Source organism: Chionomys nivalis, chromosome 4, assembly GCF_950005125.1.
Source record: "Chionomys nivalis chromosome 4, mChiNiv1.1, whole genome shotgun sequence".
Taxonomy (NCBI): Eukaryota; Metazoa; Chordata; class Mammalia; order Rodentia; family Cricetidae; genus Chionomys; species Chionomys nivalis.
Window position 1 is genome coordinate 48,434,506 of NC_080089.1, and position 26,736 is coordinate 48,461,241.

The 26,736-nt window shown below is 47.1% G+C and overlaps 1 protein-coding gene across 1 annotated transcript in view; it reads right to left on the minus strand.

The window, feature by feature from the left end:
- Positions 1-7,076: 7,076 nt before the first annotated feature.
- The window catches only part of Ttc12 (tetratricopeptide repeat domain 12), a 43,379-nt gene continuing 23,719 nt past the window's right edge, over positions 7,077-26,736 (minus strand). Inside the window, exons 11-22 of the mRNA XM_057768206.1 lie at positions 26,463-26,532; positions 25,084-25,172; positions 22,582-22,750; positions 16,090-16,182; positions 14,681-14,741; positions 13,881-14,018; positions 13,333-13,431; positions 12,816-12,884; positions 11,526-11,627; positions 10,215-10,314; positions 8,963-9,188; positions 7,077-7,152 (exon numbers count right to left, since the gene is read on the minus strand). Of these exons, the coding sequence (XP_057624189.1) occupies positions 7,077-7,152; positions 8,963-9,188; positions 10,215-10,314; positions 11,526-11,627; positions 12,816-12,884; positions 13,333-13,431; positions 13,881-14,018; positions 14,681-14,741; positions 16,090-16,182; positions 22,582-22,750; positions 25,084-25,172; positions 26,463-26,532 (1,292 nt within the window). The remainder of the gene's footprint in view (positions 7,153-8,962; positions 9,189-10,214; positions 10,315-11,525; positions 11,628-12,815; positions 12,885-13,332; positions 13,432-13,880; positions 14,019-14,680; positions 14,742-16,089; positions 16,183-22,581; positions 22,751-25,083; positions 25,173-26,462; positions 26,533-26,736) is intronic.

Consider the following 26,736-nt stretch of genomic DNA (forward strand, 5'->3'; position numbering starts at 1 on the left):
GTTGGATGGTGGAGCACAGTGAGTAGCACATACTAAGGAAGGGAAGAAGGGAAATTCCAGGGATGTGCAATCATTTCAATAACCAGCTAAGCTACTGTTGATAACCACACAGACATCTGGCTCCTGTCCGTCTGAGGAAGGAAGGCAGTGTCTGGAAATCAGACCCGGAAATGGAAATCCCCATCTTTTTGAAGATGAAACTAGCTTCTATACATTGGCAACCACCCCACATGAGCGGCTGATCAGAAGGGAAAGTAGTCCTTCATCGTGCAAGGACTTAGGCAGTTATCTAACAGACTGTTGATGGATTAGCAAGGCTTTCTGATAAGTCATTAAAGGAGTTAAAGTTTTATTCCCTTTCATGCTGGACACAGGCCCAGGAAGTAGGCGGAGATGCTCAAGGTAGGACTGGGTGCTGGTTGTGGCGCTATCATATTTCCTCAGGAAATTCTGGACAAGACATTGCCTTCAGGTGGGAACAATGACACCTGCCTGATAGGGATGTTGCACCAATGAAATGCACTCATTGAGACGAAAGGCCTTTGAAGAATTTGAAAGTAGGTATCTGTGTGAGGATGTTATTACTCAGTGAAAAACAGAGACTTCTGGGCTGGGGTTTGGCTCCAGATTCCAGGCCTTAGGCCTCCAATTGCTCACAAGCAACAAAAAAGGCACCCATGTCGGGCCTTTTGAAGGATAATCCGGTAGCAACCACATACATATGGGGACTGCAATCACCACTAGTATCTGATTATGGCTTTTGGGAGCCAAAGGAGACAATGCCAGGATAGAGAAGAAGCCTCTCTCAGTACTGATGGTTCAGGCAATTGCTCTTGTGAGCAGGGTGAATGGCAGAGCCAAGCCCTGCCCTCAGGTCCCTGCAGTAAGGTTATTATGTTCCTCCAGTCTGTGTCCAGTTCTCTTTGTCTGGGCCCCGAGGTTTCCTATAAGAAAAATTTTAGCCACCTTAATGAATTTAATTCTATTTAGGAAACAAACAAACAAACAAAACCAAAAAATGAGCTTCATAACAAGGAATATTCCAAAGTCCATTATACCGCAGAAATTAGGAGAGAAGATGGGGAATGTGAGCTGAAGAGGACTTCATGTGAAGTAGAGGGATGAGGGAGGGAGGGAAAGAGGGAGAGAGTTAGGGAGGGGGGAAGGGATGAGAAGCAGCTTGAACCAGTTGTTTAACCTTTGAGTGCCTCAGTTCCCTCATCTGTAAGGAGGGCCCAGCTCTAGTCCCCACTTCATCAAAGAGAACCTATAACTTAGTATTTTAACAAAAGATGTCTGTCGATATGCTGGAGCTGTGTGTGTATGCATACGCGCGCACATGTGCACATGCGGAATTTAGAGAAGAAAGTAGACTGTCTTTTGGAAAAGAGCAGAGGACCTCAGGTACGGAAGGCGAAGGAGTGAGTGTATCCAAGCAAACAATGGGAAACTATGCCAGAGGAGAGGGCACAGTGGGGCAGCTGTCACTCAACCAACAATGCCCAGGCTTCTCTGAAGTGCTGGAACATTGTAGTGAACCCCAAAGGAATGAAACCTAGGGCAGAAATAGAGGTAGGAACCAGAACATGACCCTAAGACTACCTTCATTTTAAGGTTTAATAAGGCTCCAATGGATGGTTTATGTACAAAGGCCACATCAGACTTTATCAGCTTTATAAGGAAAAATAATTTGAGGGATAATAATGGATGGGCATGTTTATATTTGACCTAAACCTTCTGAGTCACAGCTTTTACTTATATGCTGATAAAAATTCCCATGTTTCATGATCCCTGAGAAGAGTCTGCAGGAATTTCCCAGGAGGGACATCTGTGGAGTAGCTGCACCAATGTAATGAAGTTGACCAGGTTCTTCAAAGCCTGTTTTGTGCCAAGCACGGTGTGGGGAGCTTTATAGGAATCACCATAATGAATCCTCATGGCAACCCTGTCCTGTCCCCAACAACACCACATTTTTATGAGCAAGGCATCGAAGGAGTCAAGCTAACTCAGCGCGATGCTCAGATCACAATGGGTTGAGAGAAACTTTGAATCTGCACTCTGATCATGGGAGGGCTGGCTCACAGGGTCTCCTGCCCTTTTGTCCCACACTTCTTTGATTGGGCCGTTGTCCAACTAGGGGACAGATCTAAAGATTCCTCACCTGGCCCTTCTGAGTCAGAGCTTCCTTGCTATAAGACAAGAAGGTATAAGCTAGATATCTCGGGTTAGTGACTTGTTGGAGGCAAATTAAAATCAGATTCTGACTAAGCGGAACCTGGAGAGATGAACCCTGACTAAACTTAAGCCAGCATGGGTGAAGGCGTCATTTTTCTTGTCGTACATACCGGTAGCCCTCACTCCCTTACCCTGCCTGTGATCCAGCCTAAATCTCCACTGCACCTTGGCTCACCCATATCCATGTGAAAAACTCATCTCTCCATTTCAGGAGATGAACTGCGTGGGCACGCACACACATGTGTGCTACAGCCGGAGGGCAGGGGAGGGTCTGGAGGAGCAGATGGAACTGCGGCAGATTAAAAGCACAGGTGTGAGGTTGGGGGCGGACACGTGACAGTGGAATGATGCGCAAGCTGATCTGAATCCGCACCGGCAGAACTCGTCACAGTGAGCCGTTTGTTGGAACTGGCTGGTAGCAGGAACCCAGTTCCAGAATTAGGAAGACCTACCTTCCAGCTCCACACCTGGGGAGGCCTGAGGCTTGGGGTGACTGGCAGAGATTCTCAGTACTTCCTTCTACTCTGCTAGTTCTCTGTGGGCTGCCTCTGCATCGTCTGGGACTGAATCCTACAGCAGACAGAGCCTGGTCTGTCTAAGGGCTAAAGCGCCCCCACAAAGCATTACTCTTTGTTTTGTCTTTTGGAAATTGAGATTTCATTAGAGATCTTGTTAGAAACAAATGAACCATCCAGCTGGTATCTGCTCACAAACACCTAAGGCTTAGCCTCCTTGTGGCTGCTGAGTGGTCAGGAGCTGAGAAGGGGTGATGGTCAGGGGATTGTCCCTCCCCATTTCCAGGGTAGACAGAGAGAACAAGGCTAATGATGCCCTGAGGAGTGTGTGGTTGGACTGACAGCTCTTGGAACCCACAGATTTAGCTGGATTGAAATTAGGACAAAGAAAATGACAGGAGTGTCTGTTGGAAAAGGACCAGACCCCAGCACCTTGCACTAGAGCAGTCAGAGGTGCGCACAAATACAATCGTAGCCTTCCTTGGCATGTGGCTCCTAGGGAGGAACACTGTTACTCCACTCCTGAGTTCTGAGTGCCCCGAACTCCGGAACTCCAGCCCCGCTGGGATTAGCTCGCTCTTTCTTTCTTTCTTTCTTTCTTTCTTTCTTTCTTTCTTTCTTTCTTTCTTTCTTTCTTTCTTTCTTTCTTCTTTCTTTCTTTCTTTCTTTCTTTCTCTTTCCTTCTTCTTCTTCTTCTTCTTCTTCTTCTTCTTCTTCTTCTTCTTCTTCTTCTTCTTCTTCTTCTTCTTCTTCTCTCTCTCTCTCTCTCTCTCTCTCTCTCTCTCTCTCTCTCTCTCTCTCTCTCTCTCTCTCTTCTTTTTTAAGACAGGGTTTCTTTGTGTAGTCCTGGCTGCCCTAGAACTAGCTCCGTAGACCAGGCTGGCCTTGAACTCAGGGACCCACCTACTTCTGCCTTCCAAATGTTGGAATTAAAGATGTGCACTACCACATCAGTGAGATTGTCATCCTTGTTGCTGACTGTCTTGGAAGGATATAGGAAGACCACTGCGGGCAGAGGTGGTTTTGGGGAATGTTTACCTTCCCAGGCATAGGATGGGGGAAAATAACAAACACAGTCAAGGGCAAATGCTTTCTTATCTTCAGTAATGCTGGGCCACAACTTTAGTGGAGAGAGGAGAGAGGAGGGGAGGAGGAGGGGAGGGGAGGGGAGGGGAGGAGGGGAGAGCAGAATGGACAGGGCCAAGGAGGAAAGGGAGCATTTCTGGTTCATCATGGTCATTAAGCTAACCCCCATTGCCACCTCATGCTAGGCACATTGTGCATATTCAAACCTCAGAATGTCAGACGAAACTGTTACTCTTATTTCACAGGGAAGAAAGAGACTCAGAAAGAGAGAGAGAGAGAGAGAGAGAGAGAGAGAGAGAGAGAGAGAGAGAGAGAGAGAGAGAGAGAGGGGTTTCCTGAAAGCCACATTCAATAAGGACAGAGATGTTTTACATATAGAAAAGGCTAAGGAACAAACACACACAGTCTGAGGTTAAATTCCAACTGCTCTATTTACATGAGCCCAGGCAGGAAAGTCCTAGTTCCTTTACTTCTGTAGTGAAGACAGGATCTGCCTCATGGTGTCTTTGTGAGGCTCGGGAGCACTGTGAGATCGCTGGTTTGTAAGGTATTTCTCGCCACCCGGAGGAGAGTGTGCAGTGGCCCCACCTCCAATGTGAAGATCACAGCCTCCTGCAGGTCCCCTCAAGCACAATAGAATGTGACATTTCCCACCCTTTTGGGGGATGCCATCTTACTCATAACAACCATTTCCAGAGCTGGAGAGGAGTGTAGCAGAGTCAGAGAGAGACTTGAACTTGGAATCGGAGACCAGCCTGCTGATTCTGCATGCTGTTGTCATCTTCTGAGCCCCGCTCAGTGCTCTGGAAGCAGCAGCTTCTGCAGCCTCTAATTTTCCTTTGTGCTCTGTTTAGCATCAGACATCTCCCTTGCAATTTGGCTGCTTCAAGGAGGTCTGTTTTCATGAAGGCACCGAATAGGCAGGTCCCAACTTCTCTGCTGAGACCTGTCACCTCTATGCCGCCCGGGAGGCTGTTACAGCACCATCAAAGAGTGCTCCAGTGAGCTCTTGCCAGCCGCCCACAGTGCACTGATCTCACCAAGAGGGCTGTGGTTTAGTGATTTTCATCCAGACTTCCAACACCAACTTTCCATTTCATTTTCAGGAACAGAGCTCCTAATTTAAGCTAAGAGCTGTCCTACCAGTGAAGAATTTTCTTTGGTGATATGTTGAATAAAACCTTCCTAGAGGAGTGTTTTCTTTTTTGCATATTTCAGACAATATCTGGCTTTAATCCCTTAATGGACATGAGCCTTTTCACCGCCCACCCCCAATCTCAAACTTTAGTAGACAGGATGTCATTCAATGTCTCCAGCCTCAGAATGGAACCTATCATGTTTGTGCTGCAGAATAGCTCCTAAGATGCCGTCATCTCTACTGTCAGCTACCTTTCTGTTACTGAAGCAAGCACACATAACAATGAACTTAGAGAGGGAAAAGGCTGGTTTGGCTTACAGTTTTAGAAGCTTTAGGTCATGACTAGGTGAGTCTATGCTTTTCAGGCTTCTCTCAGTGGGAACCACACTTCATGGTAGGAACAAGCTGCAAAGCAAACTGCCCATCACATGCCTGGGAAGCAGGAGAGGTCAAGACCCCACAAGCCTTTGTAAGTGTATACTCCCAGAGAACCAAGGCTCTAACAAGGTTTTTACTACCCATCCATAAGCTTCAAGCTGGGCACCAAGCCTTTTTTAACTCTGTGGTCTTTGGGGGAAGATTCTAGATCCCACTTAACCTTCACAACATAGGTAGGTTGGATATGTATTATTCTAGGTTTCCTGATGAAGCAGAAAATCTCAGAGAGGTTAAGCAGCCCACACAGTTGTACCAGGCCTTTTCTTTTGGGCCACCAACCAGCTCCCAAATCATGACACAGAGACTTCTTATTGTTTATGAATGATCATCTAGCTTAGGCTCGATTCTGGCTAGCTCTTTAACTTTTAACCTGTTTCTTTTTATCTACCTTTTACTTCAGGGCTTTTTACCTTCCTTCATTCTTTCTGTATATCTTTACTTTCACTCTTTCTTGTTTCTCCTGGCTAGAGGCTGCCTGGCTGGCCCTAGGCATCTCCCTCATTCTCTCCTCTCATCTCATTCTTCTCCCCTCAGGCCTAGATTTCTCCTTCTATTTATTCTCTCTGCCTGCCAGCCTCTCCTAGCCCTCTGCTCCCTAGCTATTGGCCGTTCAGCTCTTTATCAGACCAATCAGGTTCCTTAGGCAGGCAAGTGAAGCAAATGCAACACATCTTTACATAATTAAACAAATGCAGCATAAACAAAAATAACACACCTTTACACAGTTAAAATGATACTATCTGCAGCATAAAAAATGTAACACATCTTTGACTAATTAAAATAATATTCCACAACACTCAGGAACACAGTGGGCAGGAGGCACCATCCTTGGGAACTTTGGTTTGGAGATTCTTGTCTTTTACTGTACAGTGTCGATCCTGCCTCTTTCCCGGAAATGGTTCAGCCCATGATTGCACTGAGAAGCCGGGGAACTGTTATTTATTAAATCTTTCATTTGGGAGCCCACAGGTGATCCTGACTCCCGGAGAAGGAAGCAGTGTCTTTAGGAAAGGGTTAAGCAGGAGTATGAGGTGGGTTAGGGACATAAATGGACATCACTTAGGTTTGGGTAAATAAAAGCCTGTGCTCCGGCACTGGGAGTCCAGAACCACCTTACACAGAAAACCGAGCACTTATAAAATGCAGCCAGGTGGTGATGCTGACCCTCAGGCCTAGGACTGGAAAGAGCTCCGACAGGGAGCAACCCATCACCACTCAACCCACAGAATATGAAAGCTCATGCCACAGCAGCAGCTGGGATTCAGGGAAATATTGTCACATCACCCCGGTGCTGCCACCAGTCTCTTAATGGTCTGAGAGCTGCAGGCAGACGCTCCAGTGCCACTGCCAAATACCCCTGATGTTTCCCTCAGGATCTAGTGCTCAGCTAGTGGTGCTGCTGCAAGGGCATCTGGGAAATGAGGCTTTTTGTTGGCTGGTTTCTGGTCTCAGTAGAAAACAAGGACGCAGTTCAGAGCATCAGTGAAGGGCGCTAGAGTGAGCAGCAGCAATTTCTACTGCCGTAGCCACCCACTCTCTTCTTCCTGGTAGAAACCCAGCAGACACCACACTCTGGAGTGGGCACTTAGAAAGACTTTATTAGCACAGCAATGACCCCTGACACACGGTTGTGTGTTCACAGACTGTGCAAGGCACCGTGCCCCTTAGGAATCATTCATGTATTTCATTGTAGAGTTGAGAATTTCTAGCCCATGAAGCTCTCGAAGTTGGGCAGCAAACCTGTGGTAATCAGGACACAAAATTTAGGTCAATACATGTCATGTTTCACAGTTACCTCTCCAGATCGAGACTGGCTACAAACACGGGTCATAGCCCTCTCGGTAGAAGGGGGAAGTGACGGTGGCACTGGGGAGCCCTAAAGATCAAAGAGGGTGAGTCGGGCTCTGGGGGAACCTACACAATACTGGAGACACTCTTCTGGAGTGTCAGATGTGACAGGCTGCTCCGAGGAAGCTGTGCTCTTGGGAAACCCCTCTATCCCACCTCAGCAGGTTGCCACTTTGAACTCACGATAGCTAATGTGCTTTTCTTTCTGTGGAAGACAGATTTTATCTTTTTCTTCCACTTGATCAATCAGAGAGAGTTTGAAAGTGTTTTTAGTGTCATCCAAACCCTCATTTTCCGGGTAATGGGGGGAGGGCAGGAAAGAGAGGTGTGCAGCTGTAAGGCGGGAGCAGTGCTCAAGCCTGTCCTCAAGGTCTCCCCCACTTCTATCCAAAGGATCATAGCACAGCTGCAGGGGAACACCCCAAAACATGCACTGTGGGTGATTAAGCACGTAACAAATCCAGAACAGGAAGCAGAGCTAAATGTTAACCACTGAGCAGAGTTCAAGTGCAAGTCCCTTGTCCTGGCTTGCTGGGTGGCCTTGGAGTGCTGTCATGCAGCCGTCTCTCCAGCAGGAGACTGTTACCCATGCTGACAGTCCTCTGTTTGCCTAGACCCAAGTTAATCAATCAACCAGGCAATCAATCAGCAAAGAAGTAGAAGTCTGTTCCAGAAAAGTAAAGACAGAGATGAGAAGCTATTCATGGTAGTGCATGCCCATAATCTCAGGTATTAGTGAGGTGGAGGCAGGGGGATTGTGATCAACCTGAGCTATAAAGCGAGTTCCAGGCCAACTAGGGGAAAAAAGAAAATGAAGAGGAAGGGATGAATGGGGAATGGAGGAAGAGAGAAAGAAGGAAAGAGAGGAAGGAGAGAGATAGAGAGAGAGAGAGAGAGAGAGAGAGGCGGGGGCAAGGCAAAGACAGGATATGTTATAGTTTGGATATTAAATGTCCTCCCAATGTCCATATGCTAAGGCCTTGATCCCAGTTCATGTGATAAGATGATAGAACCTTTAGTACATTGGGCTTAGTGGGAGGAATTTAGGTCACAGTGTTCTCAAAAGACAGTCAGGGAATTGGGTCCTTCCTGTGTCCTTCTTGGCATCTCGGTCACCATGAAGTGAGTGAAGAGCTCCCCTCTACTGCATGCACCCGACACCAGACACTGTGCTGCTAACAGACCCAAAGCAACAAGGACGGGGAGACTGAAGCCTTTGAGGCCTTAAGCTAAAGGAAACCTTTCTGTAAGTGGACTTTCTGTCACAGTGACAGAAATTAGAATAACAGAGGGAGAGAGAAGAGATGGAATGTGTTGTGTGTGTGTGTGTGTGTGTGTGTGTGTGTGAGAGAGAGAGAGAGAGAGAGAGAGAGAGAGAGAGAGAGAGAAGAAAAAGGAGGAGAAAGCAAAATGGAGCAGGTTGGAGGGGGAGGGAACAGCAAGAAGATGGTGACCATATGCATGGGACCAAGCCCTGTCAAATGCATTCCATTTCTCAGGCTGGAGGTTGTGGTTCCCCCAAAGGACCCTTCTTCCAGAGACTCAGCTCATGGGGGCCCCTATAGGCATGGGGTACCCCCTATCCATGGAGAAGGCAGGAGGTACCCGCATGGAGCTCTTCACACAGTGCTAAGCTTGCCCCACTCTTTCCGAGATGTGACCACCACATGGGTGACTTGGGTCAGTGGTGACCACGACAAACCTGGGCTCGGCTGTGCATAGCTTCCCCAGAGCAATGCCTGCATTCAGCTGCACGCCTGTCCTCTGGGAGTCACTGCCTGCCAGCTTCAACAACACTTGCACAATGTCCGTCTTCAGCAGGGACGAGGCAGCACTGGGCACCTCCATGCAGTTGCCAAGGCAGAGGGCAGCGTTGCCCACCAGTATTTCATCCTCTGAGTCAAGCAGCGATATCAAAATGTGGAACTCTGCAGGGAAATATGGCCACAAGGAGCAGTTCCAATGGACAGCCTAAAAGGGCTGATGAGGGGGCATGAGGGGCCGAAGGGGTAGATGACAAGCTTCTCTAGAAACCTGGGAACATATGAGCTCTCTCCCTGTGCCCATGCTCTGAGGTATAAAAGGGTTTTTGTAACCTGAGTGGTGGTTTAATTCCAGCATTCGGGGGGGTGGAGATAAGTAGTTCTCTGTGAGTTCGAGGCCAGCATGGTCCACATGACAAGTTCCAGGCTAGCTAGAGCTACAAACGAGACTATCTTAAAAATGGATTTGAGTGTCAGAAAAGTCTGTCCTCATGGCGCCCCACACTCCCCGTCACCTGCCAGCCTGACCGAGAGGCAATGTGTCTTTTCAGAAGGAAGGTTTGCTCCGTCCGGTTAGTCCCCTTCAGGGTACAGTGAGGTGGTGCTAAGGACATTAGGAGGCTTCATCTGCTGGGAGCCCCCTCTATGAAAACTGCAGAGGATTGAGGACGTAAGTTATATCACGGGAAATTAGGGCGGAGCCTTCTTTGGTCACATGGTAACTCTGCAGCCTTGGCCCCTATCTGAAGAATGGAGAGACACCCAGCACACTCCGGATTAACCTGGTGAAGCATTCTTAGTGAATTAAGCTGAGCTCAGAGCCACAGTTCCCACTGTTCTCTGATGGCTGAAGGTGCTTTGTTCTCCCCTCCATCCACGAAGGAGGAGAGCTGGTGCTAGGTCAGTTCATGCATCACTATAGAAACAATTCCAGGTTAGGTTGGGGGGAGAGGAGAGAGTTATGCTGCTTCTGCCCTCTGACCTTTGAGCTGCCTGGCATTTTACCCAAGCACAGCCAAAAGGTCAACGGAACACTTTGTGACGGGAGATGAACTGACATCCAGTTGTGTAAACACTACAAGGGAGCGATGCTGCCTAGGCCTCTCCTCCCTCCTCAGCCTCGGTTCTCTCTGCCGCTTCCAGGGTGGGTCCCCCACCGAGGCGTGGGCTCCCTTAACCAAACTCACTTACTTTTATCAAGTCTCGTCACTTCTTCCCGAGCTGGATGGCAGCTGTTTGTGCAGACGGCCAGTGTCTTTATGGCATAACGGGATGCAGTCTGGCCTCCCGCCTGCGTTTCAGAACAGAATCAGAAAAGCAAAATCAAGGTGATAACCATTCATTCCTAGACACCTCAACGATCATCATAATAGTGCCAGGGGCCTTCTTGGTGTCTGTGAGATAATTAGGTGAATGGCGTGTGCTTCTTAGGTGACCAAGGATGGAGTGTCACTTGTACCCATCTGTAAACCTAGCCCCATTCCCCAGGTAGGAATTCAGGCCTGTCCGCTGTACACCTGACATGACTGGGGGAGGGGTTTATGAGAGACTGTTTAGATAACAGTGGTTTATATATAAACATCTGCTGTTTTATGCAAGATGTTTCCCCAAAGGGAAGCAAATGACTCTCCCCGGTCCTTTGGGTTGATAGTCTTTATGAAGACTTGTTAACCAAGACCATTATGAGAGGTAATGATTATGCAGTCATAACCCTCAATATCAGGGTCTTCAGGATGTGTGTGGATGTGTGTGGATGCATTCAGCAGTCTCTGGCGTAGTGCCAAAAGTTGTAGCAACAATGACAGGTAGTGATCAAGTATCAGTTTTAACTGAGCTCCTCCCTTCTGCCCCCTTGTCATCTGTCCTAGCCTGGCAGCATCTTGTCCACTGTAGAGTTTGCTTCCTGCCCTACTCAGCCCAAGGTTTTGTACCCTTGCGGCACTACCGTGGGTGAGCCTTGCAGAGCTCAAGTGGGATCTAGAGGCAGCACCCACCACCTGAGAATTTGCTCTGCCTTCCCAGGTGAATCTAGTTCCTCTCTTGGATTCACTGCCCTCAATTCAGGAAATTCCAACATCCTTTGGTCACATGACAACTCTGCAGCCTCCGTAGTTCACAAATAGAGTTACCACCAATGCATTCCAGATAAGGACAGAAGGTACCAGGAGTCTGTGAACAAAATAATTGGCCTAAGAAGCCTTGCAGAAAGGCATTCAAAGCACCTTGCTCAAGGACAGAGACTGTGTTTTGAAGCTGGACTTGGAGGGCAAGCCATTTTCATCACTGTAGATAAAGAACAGTTTGCTTATTTGTTCAACGGTCTTTGGGTCTTTGTTGCTGTCCAGGGTACTGTCCAGACAGACAGGCAGAAGAGGCTCACTAGTCCAGCGGGGATAACATCGCGGCACATTAACTGAACAAAGCCCACCTTCATCCTGCTCTCCCGAGTTGAACAGGTGTCTCAGGACATTCAAGGAGGTGTAAGCAGTTGGGTTACTTTACCTGCAGGAATTTAATCATCTTCTTCACCACACCTGCTGCCAGCGCCTCCTCCACGATGGCTAGAGAGGAACAGAGGGTCCGGCTCAGAACGCCTGCGGCTCTCTGAGGGGACACAGAGAGGATGAGTAAACACCTCTTCCAGAAATGCTGATGACCTTTAAAAGTTAACAGGGAGGAGTTTGATTAGGCAAAAAAAAAATCTATTCCTTGATTGTTGAATAATATAAAGGCCAAGGAACACACAACAAACATAGTTCTTTTTTAATAAACCTGCCAGGCAGGCAGTTCAAAGGCCTGGAAATACTGCTTCCTTGTACAGAGACCCAGATGGTTCAGCTTTATACAGGATCTCAACCCTGAGAATCAGTCCTTTCAGGGTGCCTCCCAGTCCTCAGCATCAGTAGGGTCCTCCCTAGAAAAGCTCCACTTTCAGGACCAACCTTTGGAGTTTTCAGTTTTCATTCACCTTTATCTTTCCAAGTCTCTGGCTTTTGGTTCAACTTCCTGGGAGATTTCATTTATTTCCCAGCTATTGTTTCATTTTAAAAATCTTAAAATTATAATTATTTATTATTGTGTGTGTGTTATTATATGTGTGTGAGTGTATGTGTATGTGTTAGTATGTGTTTGTGTGTTTGTTTTTGTGTGTATGAGTGCATGTGTTTTTTGTGTGTATGAGTGTATATGTGTGTGTGTGTGTCTGCCTGCCACAAGAACAACTTGGGGAGGTCTGAAACCAATCCCTCTGCCTGCAGTTTTTAAGGGGCTATTTTCTGACACCTGTACTGAATGTCACTTTGTCTGTCCAGGCTTTAGGTCCCGCACTGACAGAAACATGAGTAAGTGAAGAGTGTGCCCTAAGATGGCGCCCAAAGGCCTCCAGAATCATGCTAACACTCTTCTCCATGTGCACTGCCCTATCCACGGGACTGTCTTCCGTTTGCTCAGCCAAGTGTTAGAACAGAATTTAGGAATCATTCTGGCACACGCCGCTGAAGGATCTCTTGAAATATAATAAAGATTGCATTCAATGGCTGGATTCTAGACCACACAGTCAAGACATTCTTAACGTGGTTTCTGGACTCTACAAGGTTCACGTGTAAATGTAGAAGGAGCAGTCACCAAATCCTCTCAGACTGAAGGCAGAATTTGTCATTTGTGTGTTTGTGGGCATGCCTCTGAGTTCACCCACACTGTACCTCTGAGTTACAGAGATTTCAAAGATGGTGACTGCAGATAGGGTAAGCACTAGAACAGGAAACTGTTAGTTGGCTCGCTAGAGAAACTTACTGTCAGGATTCCTCCATCCTGGCTGTTCAGTAGAGACAGGCACTTCCGGCTCATGTCCACCGCCCATATCTATAAACATGGGGAATGGGGTGGCATTTTTTTTATAGCTCAAATAGAATCTTCTGGAGAATGTCTTCCAAGCAATCAAACAGAGCCAACTACTCCCTCTTGAAACCACAATATTCATGTCCCTATTTCTGTCACAGGGGCTTCTTTTATTGCTCCCATGTGTCTCCTCTAATTCTGGACAGTGATTCCATAGCAGAGGACACAGTTTATTTGACTCTTGAAATGCAGCCCTGGTAGGGGCTGTTCTGCGCACATGGCACAGCCCTCTGAATGAAGATGAGAGAGACTCTTACCCTCAGTAGAGCGACAGAGCATCCCCCCAGCCCTCCATATTCCTAGACTGTGACTGTTCTGGGCCACACGCTTCTGTTCACTTCATGAATACATGAATGAGCCAACACAACATGTCTGTCCCAGGGCTCCAGGGAAGGTGACAAGAACACTGTACCTGAGAGAGGAAGGGACCCTCAAGACACAAGTTCATGATGAGTCCTAGGAGAGTATATGCAACCTCTCTGAACACGTCCATCTCCTCCTCACACTTGACCTGGAAACAAAACAAGGTCATCAACCTTCTTGCTGCTTTGCAGCTTTTCGTGGTCTTGAGACACCTTAGACAAGTGTCTTGAGACACCCACGGCCCATGTATTGTCAATACTTGGACTTGACAGAATGGCGGAAGTGCAGACACTAGGAATTAGCATCAGTTTAGGAGCAATAGAAGGTGTCTTGGACACATTGGCTATAGCACTCTGGCTCAGTGGGCCTTGGGATTGCACTGAAAACTGGGCTGTGGAAATGGGTGACAAGCTCCATCAGAAAAGCTTCAAAATTACTCTAGAGTCAGGGAGACTTAATCTAGAGGATTTTGGAGGCCTATAGCTACAGCAGCCATAAGTCAAACAGTCCCTAGGTCCTGGGAAACAGAATAATTATAAGAAGCCAGTGCATCACTGGAGGATGGGAGACCAAGTTTAAATAGAAAGGCTGTGATACCAGGAGGTCCAAACAGGCATCTCCAAATTCTTCACAAGCTATCATGTGTCTTCGGGCAGTAGGCTCAGCACTGATGTTTCCCATTAGGGCAATACATTGGCAGAGGGCTGAGGGGTTGGTTAACTTGGGCTCTCGCTTCTACAAATGAATTCAGAGACAGTGACGTCACAGACAGCAGATAAATGATGCCATTGGCCTTTCTAGATGTGTCTCTTGCTCACCAAAAGGCTAGGAATCAGACACCTAGTCTACTGTCACACAGTGACATGAATGAAGTCACCCTGTCACATGATGGAGTCACAAGCTTGGCTTCTACACCAACCAGCTGCAAAATGTTGGGGTGTGGTTATGCTCCCATGGGGTCTCCTGAATTTTTTTATGACTCCCCTCACACAGCATGCTCCCCCAGGAGAGCCCTTGCTTCATTCCTCACATGGCTACCCTTGTCCTGATAGGGTGATTTCCTCCCAGGCAACAGAGTCACACCCTTTCCTGAAGACACTACTTTGTGCTAAGGAGGACTCTGGTAGAGAGCTGCTCTCTCAATACCGTCAGGTAAGACATAACCCACTGGAGCATCTTTTCCCCTGCAGCCAGTTCTGCCCCTTGGCCACTGCTATTTGTTCTGTCTGCAGTGGTTGAGTTCTTTTAATAACGGAGAACTGTGTAAACTCCAGCTGTGGATAAATGACTAATCAGGCTGAGAGACAGCACGGGTGCTGGGATGTAAATTGTGTTTCGTCGGCTCTGTCCTGGCTAAGAAGTGCCTGCCACAGCGGAGAGGACTGGGGTTTGCTCACCAGAACACCTGTGAGTGCGGGCAGGACACCTGGAAGGTTGGCCTGGAACCAGACTTGAAATCTGTGGGGAAAACATCAGCTAGGGTAAGTTTTAAGTGACACAAAGTACGCCTCAAGGCTGTCATCTCAGGCGACATCTCAGAGAGCTACAGACAGGGCCTACGTGACATGACTTCTGGTATGCACTCATGATTTGTTCTGTGTGCCTAAAATTATCACGTAACTTATGTTTTCTAAGCCTAGAGAATAATCTTTGATGTCAGACAGCAGGTCTCGGGCACCAGCTCTTGTAAGCAGAAGTAGCTAGAACTCCCCGGCTCTGTCAAATTGACTACAACCCTTCTTTCTGCTCTGGGTTTGTATGTTCCACATGCCCAGTGCAGGTGGGAACAGGGAACACATGTTCACTCATCACAGCTGCTGAGCAGGCCCAGACATACATCACCATGTGCTGGTGTCATGTGCAATGTGAGCTGGCACCTGTGAGCCTGTGAGCGTATTAACTCATTCCTCCCTGACTCTTTCCAGGCAAGGCTCACAATGGGTGCAACAAATGTTTTCAAAGCTCATAAGAAATGACTTAAGAATTTATAACAATTCTAAAAAATCTAGGATTTTTACCATCTTCCCCCAGCAGCTAAAACCAAAACAAACAGTCAGGAAGAGATAACTAGCTATTCAGTATTATTGGCAACCAAAGAGGAGGCTACATTTCCCTGTTCCTTCTCCTCTGCTTGCTCACTTATATTCATTCAACACAAATTTCCCAGCAGTTATCATGCACCAGGCACTGGCCAAGAGGCGGGAAGTTTCCCTGAGGCACAGCCGGCATCTCACTGCAAGAAGCACTGTTTTCAGTAGCCATCCTCCGGGTGTCTGCATGAGACTGGTCCAAGGACCCTACAAATACAAAGCCGTGCTGCTGCCCAGGTTCCTTCCACAGAATGAGACAGTATGTACATAACCTATTATAACCCCCTGGAAACTGAGCCATGTCTCAACATTTGTAGCTATGGTACTGGAGCAATGTAAAGTGTTATGTGAATACCCACTATGTCTTGGTTAGGGGATGATAAGGAAAGGGCATGTTCAGTACAGAGACTTTTAGAAGTACTTTTGATCCGTGGTTGATTGAATCCACAGATGCAGAACTGATAGAACGAAAGGATGACTGTGTGTCATGGCCTCCACGCCCACTGAGGACTGGGTCACCCTCCACATGGAGGGGCTGGGCTGAGACTGGATGGCCATTGCCCTCTGGAAGCCATCGGTGTCCTCGCTCAGCGCATCTTGTAACGCTCACCTGGAGATTTGTCTAGTCTCCGTAGATGGTGGCATTTTTCAAAAACCATAAAGTTTAACATGGGTCGAAGAACTGCCATTCTATAGAAACCAAACAAAACAATTACCTTTCTTCTAGAGCCAAATCTGTGAGTAGCCCGATGGCTGTATTGGCCTTCTTGTCTGAGAAGTCCAGAAATGACAGCAGTGCTTCACACAGTCTGAAAAGAGCCATTTAAAAACAACAGCACACATAACTCTGAATGGGCCATCTTCAAACTCAGAGTCTCCAATAAGGTTCTCTTGTAAGGAGCCCAGTAAAGCCTCGGCATCTGGGAAAGAAAAGCTGAGGGATGAACCGACCGTGCCCAGCCAGGAGACCCGGACCCTTACCCACCCGTGGACACCATCCTTCAGGAAGGCTGCAGCACTCTGTGTGAATTCTCAGGTTGCTAAACAGTTGTAATGTAAGTTCGCCAATTATCAGACAGCAGCTTGGAAGGAAGGAGTTTCTGGAGCTCTGCCCTGTGGCTGTGTCTCGGTCAAGTTTATTAACTTGGATGACATCTACATGGCACACTCACTAATCGGCTCATAACTAAAGTGGGATGGCCCCCTAATGAGACAGGCGATGGAATAACTATTTCACAAGATCTTGATGGGCTGCTGAATTTAGCAGATGGGTTTAATAGAGTCCTCCACTGAGAGCTGGAGATTGTAAGTGAGGAACGGAGCTGGAAGATTCACTTTGGTTACTGATTCGCCCAGAAAAGGTTCAAGGGTTTTGAGATGATCGTAAAGAGAGCCTGGGAAAGCAGTTCAGTTCAGGTGTCAGAAAAAGCTATGAAACCTCAAGCTGCCTGAAGAGGACCTACTGTTAGAACACCAGAAATGAAAGATTTGTTTTCCCTCCAGGAAACTGAGCATCTCTGGCATGCTACCTACTGTGCTCAGCACCTAGTTTCTGGTCTACAGTGACACACGTACAGTGAAGGAAAGCATTAGGAATGTGCTAGAACAGACTCATGCTAAGGCCTCAGAGTCTACCCATCGGGAGCTGTGCAGGGGCTGGAGATGAAAAGGCTGCTGCCACAGAAATGATGTCTTAGCTCCACCTTCAGAGAACAGTGATAGTTACTATCATGTATTCATTCAACCAATTGTGCTAAACTGCCACTGACTACTGTCCAGGCAACGAGGTGGGTTCTAGGATTACAAAGATGAAACGAGACACTGTTCTGGCATTAGCAAGCTTGTGGGCCAGTGTCAGACACATGGAGACAGGACAGAACATGTCAGACAAAACGCCCTGAGGTACTCTCAAACATGAGACATCTCTGGGGACATCTAGCAGCTCATTGCTATCAGTTCTTAGGATGCAGGAGAATAGGGAGCAGGGAGGTGAGGGAACTAGACGAAGCCCAGTTCATGATGGGTCTTCTAGAGTCTTCAACGAAGTTTGGATTAAACTCCCAAGGTTCACCTTCTCCAAAGTGTGATGGGTAGGTGGCTTTCTGGATGATAGTGGTAGGGGTAGAGTAGGGCACAGATTTCTAGACAACTCTAAACTTCAAATCTCTGGGAGGCTGCACTTTAGCCAAGTCCCAGGTGACTTCTAGACATTGTATCTCATGAGTTAAAGATAGTCTTACAGGCAATGGAGAGTCACTTTAGAGTTTTAAGAGGAAAATAACAGGACTAATGTGCATTTTAGAAACATCTTTTGGCTGGCTTAATGGAGGCCAGATTGGGGAAGGTAGGACAGGGGGACAGAGAATCCCACCAGTGAGATGTGTGGTTGTCCTGACAGAAAAGTCACGGAACTGGGCTGTGGCAGCGGCAGCATGAGAGGTGCTGTTAAAAAGGAGAAGGTATTAAGAGACTGAGAAGGAATGATAAGACACCAAGGAGAAGAATAACAAGGATGACTCAGGAGATGCTAATGAGCAAGAACTGGCAAGCTGCTGTCTTATTGCCTGTGGTGAAGGTGGGGCAAGTCAACTACAGAACTCCTAGGCGAATGGGTAGTGAGATGCCTATGTGAAGACAGGAAATCCAGGTGAAAGAGAAGGGGCAAAAAAAAATCACATTTTATTTGGTATGCTATTCAGAGAGAAGGAGACAGGATCTAGTAACAGTGGATGCTTCCATCTAACCCACAAGAGGGGACAGTCTCTGTCTCTTAAAGTCCAAGACAAGAAAACAGCCAATGTAAGATTCTGGAGTTGCTGGCTTGCATGAAGGCACAAGGGGGATTGGTACAGGGAACCATGAAGGAAGAACTAGAAAGGGGGGAGGAGGAACGGGGTGTACTGTGGGATGTCATTTTGTATGTTGTGAATATGTGTTGCTCTCATTGGTTGATAAATAAAGCTGGTTTTTTTTTTTTTTATGTCAAGGCAGGGTAGAGCCAGGCAAGAAATCCAGGCAGATATACAGGAGAAGAAGGACAGAGTCTGGAAGACACCAGCAGCCACTCAAGGAGCAAGATGCCAGAGCATCTTGCTACCGGTAAGTCATGTACCAGATGGTGGTACATAAATGAATAGGCATGGGTTAATCTAAATATATATATAAATATAAAGCTTGATAGTAATAACCCTGAACCACCAACCATTTACAATTACTATTAAGTCTCTAAGTCTCTTACGCGGAAATGACTGCAGGACAGCGTGGGACAGGAAAGTTTCTGATTACAGGATATATGATATCCTGACAGCCATGGTATGATGTTTCAAGAAGGGTCTGGTCAAAAGGACCAAATGCCTCAGGGCAGTGGGGTGACAGCAAGACAGGAAATAGCCTATGGCTTGGCTATCTGGGAGCGTAGCAGGCACTCACTTTTAAGGGACAGAATGTGATTAATAGATTGTTCTGGGAAGGGCTGAATCACCCAAGAATTGATATAGGAAGTGGGGTGCTTGAATTGGAAAAGCCTAGTGTGTGGCCCCTAGTGCTGGGAAGTGGCAGAATTTGATGCATTCTTCAGATCCTCCATCATCTGGGCTGTCCTTGGGTCAGAGAGCCATGGGATAGGCAATTCATAGGGTAATTCTGGCAGTAGATGGATTGCCTGGGGAGGTGTATCACATCCTCCTTAGCTGGGAAGACCTCCAGTCTCTGAGCTGTCTTAATGCCTGGCCCAAGTCGAAAGGAAACAGACAGTGAAAGTGTTGGGTCTTCCCTAGAGAGGAGCGTGCATGGACTGGGTTGGAGCACTGCAGAGGGGCACCCATGCTGGATGGGGATGGGCTAGATGGTATCTAAAGCTCAGGTGTTCTCAAGCCTCTGCAAATCCTTGACTTCCTCAAGAGTGTACTCTAGCGCTCATCCATCAGAAATAATTTGCTTTGGAGTTAGTCCAAATTCCTCCTACACCAATTTAACTCTGTTTTCTTGGTCCTGAAGATGAATGCTGATGAACCTGAATAGCACCAAGGACAGACAACAGTCAGGGTCATCCTGGTTTAGTCTTAGGAGACATAAACAAGAAAGCTCCCTCACCATGTGACAAAACACTTCCCCTAACCACTCTCATTACCCACAGAGGACAGTGTGTCCCTGTTCACCTCCTCTTGCTCAGAGACATATTTTCTGCTCTTTTGACAGGCAGTTGCCCCAGTGGATGGATCACAATTCAGAGAATGGGCTCATGGAACCAATCATTTCACTACTGTCCCAGTTTAAGACTTTCAACAATCTACCCTAAAGAGAGAGAAAATGATGATTAAGACATTATTAGGCTTATTTCCAGAGTCAGATATGGATGCTGGGGAGTTGTTTTACGGTGGTGGCAGCTATTAGATGGGCAACCTCACAGTCACTACCTCCTCCTTCCAACCTGCCTGACTCTGCTCCAGAAGCTACCACCCCCCTGGCTTCCTGGGTAGCCCAGGACACGGGTCTACCAATCCTAAATAAATGGCAGCTTTGCTTAACGAAGAAAGCAGACCTAGCGGGTGCTAAGCGGTGTTAGACAGGGGAATATGAGGCTTGGCATCACACCAAGGGAAAAATAAAGGTAAAGAGAAGGACAGCGACCTTGATGTTGGGGTCCTTAAGCGACAGGTTACTCTGCTTAGCTTCTTCTTATTATGTGAGAAAAACATGACAGGCTCTGTCTTTCTTAAGCTCCTTGTGGTCAAATTGTCGCATGAGGCAGGAGAAACAGATCTAAACTAACACAGACATATCTCTGGGTTTTGTTTGTTTGTTGGTTGGTTGGTTTGTTTTGGAGGGCAAAAGACAGTGTGCTGAGAACTGAACCTTACTAGCAAGGGCTAGTAAGGAAGTAGGAGTGCCTAGCATACTTTTTTAAAATAAGTAATTATGATTGTTTGTGTGTGTGTGTGTATGTGTTGCATATTTGTATGCAGATGCTCTAAGAGGCCAGAAGAAGACATCAGATATGCAGTTGGAGTTAGGGGTGGTTATGGACTCTTCAATATTGGTTCTGGGAACCAAACTCTGGTCCCCTGCAAGAGTAGAACATGCTCTTAACTGCCAAGTCATCTCTCTAGCTCCCCACCGTCCTCTTAAATGTCATCCCATGTGTGCAGTACAGACAAGGCAATGTATTATTTTTCCCACGTCAAAAGAATAATAAAAACGCATACAAGGATTAAACACTGGACTGTGAGAATCTAAAATCCCAGTGCTTCCTACAAAGTGGGAAGCCTGTTCCTGCCAGTTCATATCTGGGGAGGAATGGGACCTGTATCCATCTGTGATGTGTGCACTGCCCTGTCCTGCTTCAAACAGTATCGTCTCAGCACAGGGAACCAGTAACTTACCTGAAGATGGACATCAGCAAGACTAGTGTGCCTGAAAGCCATAAGCTGAGATCCCCTCCTGACCTAAGAGTAGGCAAGACTGTATGTACCACAGCGAGCTACAGCACTAGAGGAGTTCAAACTGAGACGCTGGTCACTCAGAGATAGCAGAAGTCTTAAGACAACTACAGCCATCACTGTTCAGAGACAAAGGATGGCTGGCTTAAGAGGAAATAACACCTGATGAAGGGATTGAGCTGTTGGCTGCAGGGTCATCTGAAAAGTACCAAGTGCCCTGGGAGACCTTCCCTAGCAATCCCCTGCCTACTGGGCAGAGCTTCTGGGTTGCCAACGTCTTTCCTAGAAATCACTGGGGCTGTGACATGATGAAAACGGGGAGATGGAGACCACCTTGTCCTTGGCACACAGTGGACTCCTCACCAGATGGACAGGTGAGAGGGCTCCTCCTGGTCCAGAGAGATCCAGCTCCTTTTCTTACAGAGGACAGAGATAGGAGCTGGGCTCCTGGGAATAAGCACTAGGGAACGGCTGGCTGGTATGGCCTTATTTGCTGCAGCGTCTCCTGCCCACTCTGTGACCAGGGAGTAACACTCCCCTAAGTTACCATGGGAGATAAAACGATATGGCAGGGAAGAAATTGGCAGATTAACTTCTGCTCCAAAGTTACTCTGAAACGTTTACAAAGCAGTCCATGATGAATGTTATTTCTATCACTTTAAAACATAGGATATGGCTGACATTCAACCTCTAAAAAAAAAAAAAAGGCATATCCATTTCAAATGGTCATATTTATAACCAGAAGACAAGTAAGCAATGTAAATTGAAAAATAAAAAATCTGGGCCAAGAGAGCTCAGTCAATTACAGAGCTTACCACCCGAGCCTGAGAACTGAGTTTGATCTGCAGCACACCTGAAAAAGTGGGTCATGGTAGCCACTCTTGTGATCTCAGCACAGGGAAGCAGAGACGGATAGACCACTAATGGTTGCTAGCTGGCCTGACTTGCCTAGCCAGAGATCTCTGGTCCTAGTGACAGGGCTATGGCCTCACAAGTAGATGGTTCCTAAGGAGCAACACCCAAGATTGACCTCTGACCTTCACAAGCAAGCATATACTTGAACACCTGTACATACAAGTGCATCCACAAAGATATGTATACTTCCCTCAGTACATGCACACGTGCGCGCATGCACGCGCACACACACACACATAGATATACAACACATACATCTGTCCATACACACTAAATAAATAGGTAATAAGCAAACAAACAGAAAGAATCACTGTGGTCCAGGTAAGTTGTTTTAGAAAATCCCTTTAGAAGTCAGGCATACACTATCCCCATGTGTCTCAGTCTTTATAAAAACCCCACAAAAATGTACTTGTTTTATGAAATTATACTCTCTCACTTAAGAAAAGGCTGAAAGACATGCAGAACAAAATGCTAGCATTGTGCCAAACAGAAGAACATAGGAAAAGCCAGGGGAGAAACAGGGTGGAACCTGGGCCTGAGTCTAACAAGGCAGAAGCAAGTTTCCAGGCTGGGTTCTGTGTCTGCCTGTGGAGGTGCTGCCCTGTCAAGTTCAATGGTCTCTGCTTGTGCAGAATCAAAACTGGGCGTGGTCTTGAGTTCAGCCAGGAGTTCATCGAGACACCTTCCTGATAGGGTTTCCCTCAGAGGCTCTTTCTGTTACTTTCTTTCATGAAGACTCATGCCAGCTTAGTGGTAATACACACCTGCGACAGCAGGAGGGATGGGCAGCTTGATTTCGTCTACACAGTGGTGACCCGAGGGGCCATAGGGAAGATCCCACCAGCACAGGCTTACCGGATCAGGTCAAGGTGCTTGATGACCTGGTTCCGGCCGTTCTCTGTCTGGGTGAGCTGCAGCAGCAGGGCCAGGCTCTGCTGCTGCATAACCAGGATTCTGGAGGTCATGAAGGAAGGCAGCAGGGTGGCCATATCTGGGTGGGTCACAAGCAGGCGCTGGTTTTCCTCTGCAGAATACAGATGTTAATCTGCCTGGAGCTGCCATGACAGCATTGAAGTGAGTTCTGTCGCCACCACCTAACAGGAAGTTGGCTCATTCTTAACACATTTTCCAGGCAGGATAAAGACTTATAAGAACTGGACTCCAGAGCTAACCTTCTATGTCTGACTATGCAGAGTGATGCCCTTTGCCAGTCACTAACTCCTGTGGCCCTCTGCTTCCTCATCAGTAAGATGAGGACAATGACCCACCTGCAAAAGTTTTTAATGAGGATTCAGTGAGCCATTCTTATAAAAGCTTTCTCAGTGGGTGGAATGTGGAAATGAATGAAGGAAAAGTATTTGGCTTAACTGAAATATAATCAGAGCATCAGCCTTTAGACGGTGGCCAGAGCAACCGTTTATATTCTTCCTAAGGAACTATGATATCACGGGAGAAGTACACCTCCAAAATATAACAGAATGTGTGCTCTTCCCAGACACTGAATTTGGCTTGCTTTGTGCTCTGAGCAGGCATGTGGGAGCAGACAGGGCATGGCAGGAGTGCGAGCATAAGTAATGAAACACAGTAGGACAGACCGGAGGGATGGTGTCCTGGTTTGAATCTGAAATATATGCAAAGGTTCCTGCGTTAAAGGTTTTGGCTGCCTGGTTTTTGGAAGCAATGATTCTCAAGATGGAGTGGTTTGAATGCGAATGTTTCCCATAGGTTTGCATATTTGAATGCTTGGTCCCCTGTTGGAACTGTTTGGGAAGGATTAGGAGATGTGACCTTGTTGAAAGAGGTGTGTCACTGTGGATATGCTGGAAGTGACTTCTCTCTCTGACTCAACAATATGCCACTGATTTACTCTCATGTTTCTGCTTTTGTGCATTCTCTGCTTCTTTAAAAAAAAAAGCGGCTTGTGTGTATTAAGTTGGGCATGTCAAGAGTTCATGAGCCTGAGACCCAGCATGTGCAGACCCCAGGTGACAATATTTCTCATATATTAAAGCAACTCCAAAGCTCGCAAAAGCAAACATATCTGGGTTATTATGCCTAACTCACAGAGAGTAAGGACAGCCACCAAGTTTTGCCTTTCTCAGCTTCCTTCAGGAATCTTGGCAAACACACAGCCCTGAGCAAGGGACTTTGATAATTCTTGGTTTTGGTGTGTGTGTGTGCATGCACATGCATGTGCACATATGTATGTGTATGCATATGGATAGAGGCCAGAGGATAACTCACATGTCATACTCAGGCATCATTCAAGACTCTTTCTTTCTCTTTGATTAGGGCCTTCACTGACCTCGACATCACCAACTTAGGCCACACTGGCTGACCTTCGAGCTCTGGGGTCTACCTGTCTCCACATTCCCAGCATGCCACCACACCTGTCTTTGTTTCTTTCTGTTGTTGTTAATGTGGGTTCTGAGATAAACTGAGGAGCTTGACTGTACCTACTGATCCTGTCCAGTAACTGGGCTTCCTGATAGGCTGCCTTTCTACAGCCCACTTTAAGTTCTCTGTCCTTCCATCTACTAAATGAAACGGGATGGCTTCCTCACACCCAGCTGGTAGGGTACACACATTTCTGCAGGCTCCACCCTGTCACTGGCCTCATTTCTAATGTTTCCTGTCCAAAGAGCAAATCTATTCTTGTGAAACACATTTCTTTGAGATGAAGGAAAAAAACTTAAAATCTTGATATACACGGAAGTCACAAAGGGAAGACTGTGCAAGGACGTAATGATCTCCAGAGAGCATTGTATCAAGAAAGTTAGGAGTTGACAAGACAAAATCCATCTGGCATTTTCCTATTTCAGTAACAGACACTAATCAGGGTCAGAAGATGCTGGCTGGTAGTCATATATCTCAAGACTCTGGCTGCAAGGGGCACCATGGTCAGCAAAACCAAAGTATTTTCAAACAGATGAGAAAGGAAATGATCTCCATTGCTCACGACATGAGCAGAAGTCATTAACCCGCAGAGCAGGAAGAGGAATGGGCAGTGGTGGGGAGTGGAGGGGACAGCACTCATTATGCTGACAGTGATCTTGTCCACTCTCCATTCCAGTGTCCTGAGGTGGGGGGCGGGCAATGAGAAGAAGGAGAAAAAGGACTAGGAGGAGGAGAAATAGGAGGAAGGGGGAGCAAAAGAGGAAGAAGACGAGGTGGGGGCTGGGGAATGCAGTATAGAACTTGCTTTTTGGATCCACATACTTTTGGGGAGGAAAAGACACGGGATATAGACGTCAGTCCTCCCAGGGCTGACCTTTGGGGAGAACTACCAGACTGAACCATGCAGCTCTTCCTTCTGGGACATGCAGCTAGCAAGTAACAGTGAAGAACTGGGCTTACCATTGTCACTACACACTGCTTGCCAGAGCTTCAAAACAGCCACGCAGAGAACCTCCTCAACTGCATCTTTCCCTGCTGAGAAGAGGCACCTGGAGAAGACAGGGAAAGCAATGTGGAATCTGGGCACTAGTCTTGTTTTCTTTTCCCTGAGTTCTGCCCCGACTCAATGGATATCAAATGGATAGTCAAGAGATTTTTTTTAATGCATGTCCAAGTTGGACATGCTGGTGCAAACCTTTAATTCCACCACCCAGGAGGCAGAGGCAGGTAGGTCTCTGTGAGTTCAAGGCCAGTGTGGTCTACATACAGAGTGACCAGCCAGGGCTACATAGTGATCTCTCAATAAATCTTTCTCTCTCAAAGGAAGAAAGACAGATAGAAAAAAAGAAAAGAAAGAAAGAGAGAAAGAAAGAAAGAAAGAAAGAAAGAAAGAAGACGTATCCACAGGTCACCACAACCTAGGGGCTGCTCATCACTGATTCCAAAGTTCCAGATCAATTGCAAAGACTCAAAACACAGGGATGGGAACACAGAAAAGGGTGGACAGCCAAGGGCCATCAGTGATGAGTGGACATGCAAACATTAAATTCACACCAGGATCCTCAGCCTCCTGGATCATCCTAGCACAACACGAAATAAACACATACCACCCCCTTCCATGTAGGTCTTGTTTTAGATAAAATTCTAAATGGAGTCAACCAGGACCCAGCTGCTTCTACTTCCTTAAAATGACCAGAGAATGAGAAATGAGGGCAATGAAAATCTTACAAATGGTGCTGGGAAAGCAGGGGGGAGCGCTGTTTGTCTGGTTGGGAAGGATGGAGGGGGCCTGTGACAGGCTCAATCTCTGTCAGCTGCAGCATGATGCCAAAGACCCGAGAGCTCAAGGTGATTAGCATGTGCTCTTTCAAGGGTGACCCTGCTGACTGAGGAATAAGGACAGAGAGTCCAAAGGCCTTGCCTGTGTGGCCAGTAACTGCTTTCACACACATGGCTATCTGCCTTTTCTTGATAGACATCTGACTCTTTCTGTTGGGAGCTGTGAACCCCCAGATCCTGAATTTCTTGTAAACAACTTGTTTTCCCCTAATATGAGTGCCTACAGCTGCTCTGAGCACGAGACCCTCAGGAGTTCCTGAGGGCAGGGGAATGGTTTCTGGTGCGTTTGGCTGGGGTGTGGCTATCCCTATATAAGCTGCCCCTGGACACGATAAAGGGGGGCATTCTTGGATCATTCTGGCATGAAGGATGACCTGTGTCTCTTGTCTGTGAGGCTTTGTGTGTTTCAATCTCCAGCCCCTTGCCCGGCTCATGAACTGTATGGTGGTGCATAGAGCGCAGACGGGTGTGGTGCGCCGCATTTTTCCAAATATCCCTACCTTCTTATGACCTCATGGTCACTGATGGTGTTGAATCCACCATATGTTCTGAACAAGGTCCGTTCTGTGCCTGAAACAAAATCACAAGAACCAAGTCAGGATCCTGACCTACCAGGTTGGCGTCCAGCTGCAGCATGGCCAAGCTGATCACCAGATCCCAGTGTGATCATCAAAAACCTAGCTGGACCATCACACTCTGAGAAATGCAACTGCCATCAGCTGCTCAATGTGTCACAGTCAGAGGAACTTCTTAGAAAATGTCAGCATCTCAACT